Raw genomic sequence first — 1401 nt, forward strand, 5'->3', positions numbered from 1 at the left:
AGAGCCAGGCGATCGAGGCTTCGGGAGGCAAGTACCAGCTGCGCCCTCGCTCGCTGCACGCGCGGCGCCTCTCCGACGGCGGCGACTGGAGCTTCCAGGACGCGATAAGGAGTAAGCCGCGTCCTCCGCCGCTGTCCAGGTACCGCAGGAAGACCGCCAACGCCAGGGAGCGATACCGCATGCGGCAGATCAACACCGCCTTCGAGAGCCTCCGCGGCGTCCTGCCCTCGTGGGTGTGCAGTCGCCGCACCGCCTCGGACATGACCAAGATCGCCACGCTGAGACTCGCCTCCGCCTACATCCGGTCGCTGCAGGACATCCTGGACGGCAACGCCCCGCAGGACACGTGCTCGTGGGTCCTGTCCAGCATCCTGCAGGACGCGTCTCGGCCGCACGACGACTCTGAGAGGAGCGGCACCGCCCCCAAGGCCCCGGGGAGCGACGACGCGTGCGCGCACTCGGAGGCCGACCTCGTGTCCCTGCTGTGCGGCTCCTCGGGCGCGCAGGACGGCCTCGAGTCGCTCTCGTACCTCGCGCCCATGGCCGAGAGCGACACCGTGACGCTGCTGCTGCTGGAGTCCGACTCGCACAGGCACTGGAACGACCAGCACCCGCCGCTCGTGTCCTAAAGGGCCGGACGGGTCGCGTTCTGTGGCGTAGTGATAGTGTCCTTCTCTGCGCGCGTGTGGCGAGTGTGGCGTTGCGAGGCGTCGTAGAGGGAGTCGTCTGAGGCTGAGAAAAACCCGTCGTCGCTGACAGTGAAGTGAGGACGAAATAATCTTTCGTAATGTTCGTGGTGGTGCGGTCATCACTTACATGCAGTGGTGAAGCTTAAGAAAAAAACTGCAATAACGTGCAATGAATATCGGTAGGGCGTCGAACAGCACGTATTCCGCAATGAGACGACGTATGAAGTGATTACCTTACAGTCAGCACCGTACTGATAGTGAACAAGCAGTCATCACACGTAATACTAGCTCAGTCGTGTTGAACTTTTTGTGATGTCGGTGTGAGGGTTGATCATATAATATAATGCAATAATGAACTGTGATGAATATGTCATTTCTATATATATTCTATGTATTTATAATCGAAACTATATAGGTATTTATACTGTATGTGATGGAAATGTCGAGATAGTCAGCATAGAGTGCAAACAAGTACGTAGATTTTCTGTCAAGAATTTCCCTGTTTTTTTTATGAGAACTTTCTCGAACAAATAGTTTAAGAGAGAAAAAAAAGAAAGAAAAATTCTCGCCAGTCAGCAAAGTTGGAAAAAAGAATATGATGTTAATGTTTTATATATGTATATTTCTTTTATTAAATAATTGACAAGAGGTTATTAAGAAAAAAAAAGTAATCATTGCCATGCAGTAATTAGCCACGACGAATCGGTTACAT

General features: G+C 52.8%; 1 protein-coding gene across 1 annotated transcript in view; it reads left to right on the top strand.

The window, feature by feature from the left end:
* LOC119585044 (helix-loop-helix protein delilah-like) overlaps nt 1-1241 on the top strand; it is a gene marked incomplete in the record, with an annotated part of 1871 nt that extends 630 nt beyond the window's left edge. The window contains 1 exon segment of the mRNA XM_037933661.1: nt 1-1241. Coding sequence (XP_037789589.1) covers nt 1-629 — 629 coding nt within the window.
* Nucleotides 1242-1401: the final 160 nt, after the last annotated feature.

This window comes from Penaeus monodon, chromosome 19, assembly GCF_015228065.2.
Source record: "Penaeus monodon isolate SGIC_2016 chromosome 19, NSTDA_Pmon_1, whole genome shotgun sequence".
Taxonomy (NCBI): domain Eukaryota; kingdom Metazoa; phylum Arthropoda; class Malacostraca; order Decapoda; family Penaeidae; genus Penaeus; species Penaeus monodon.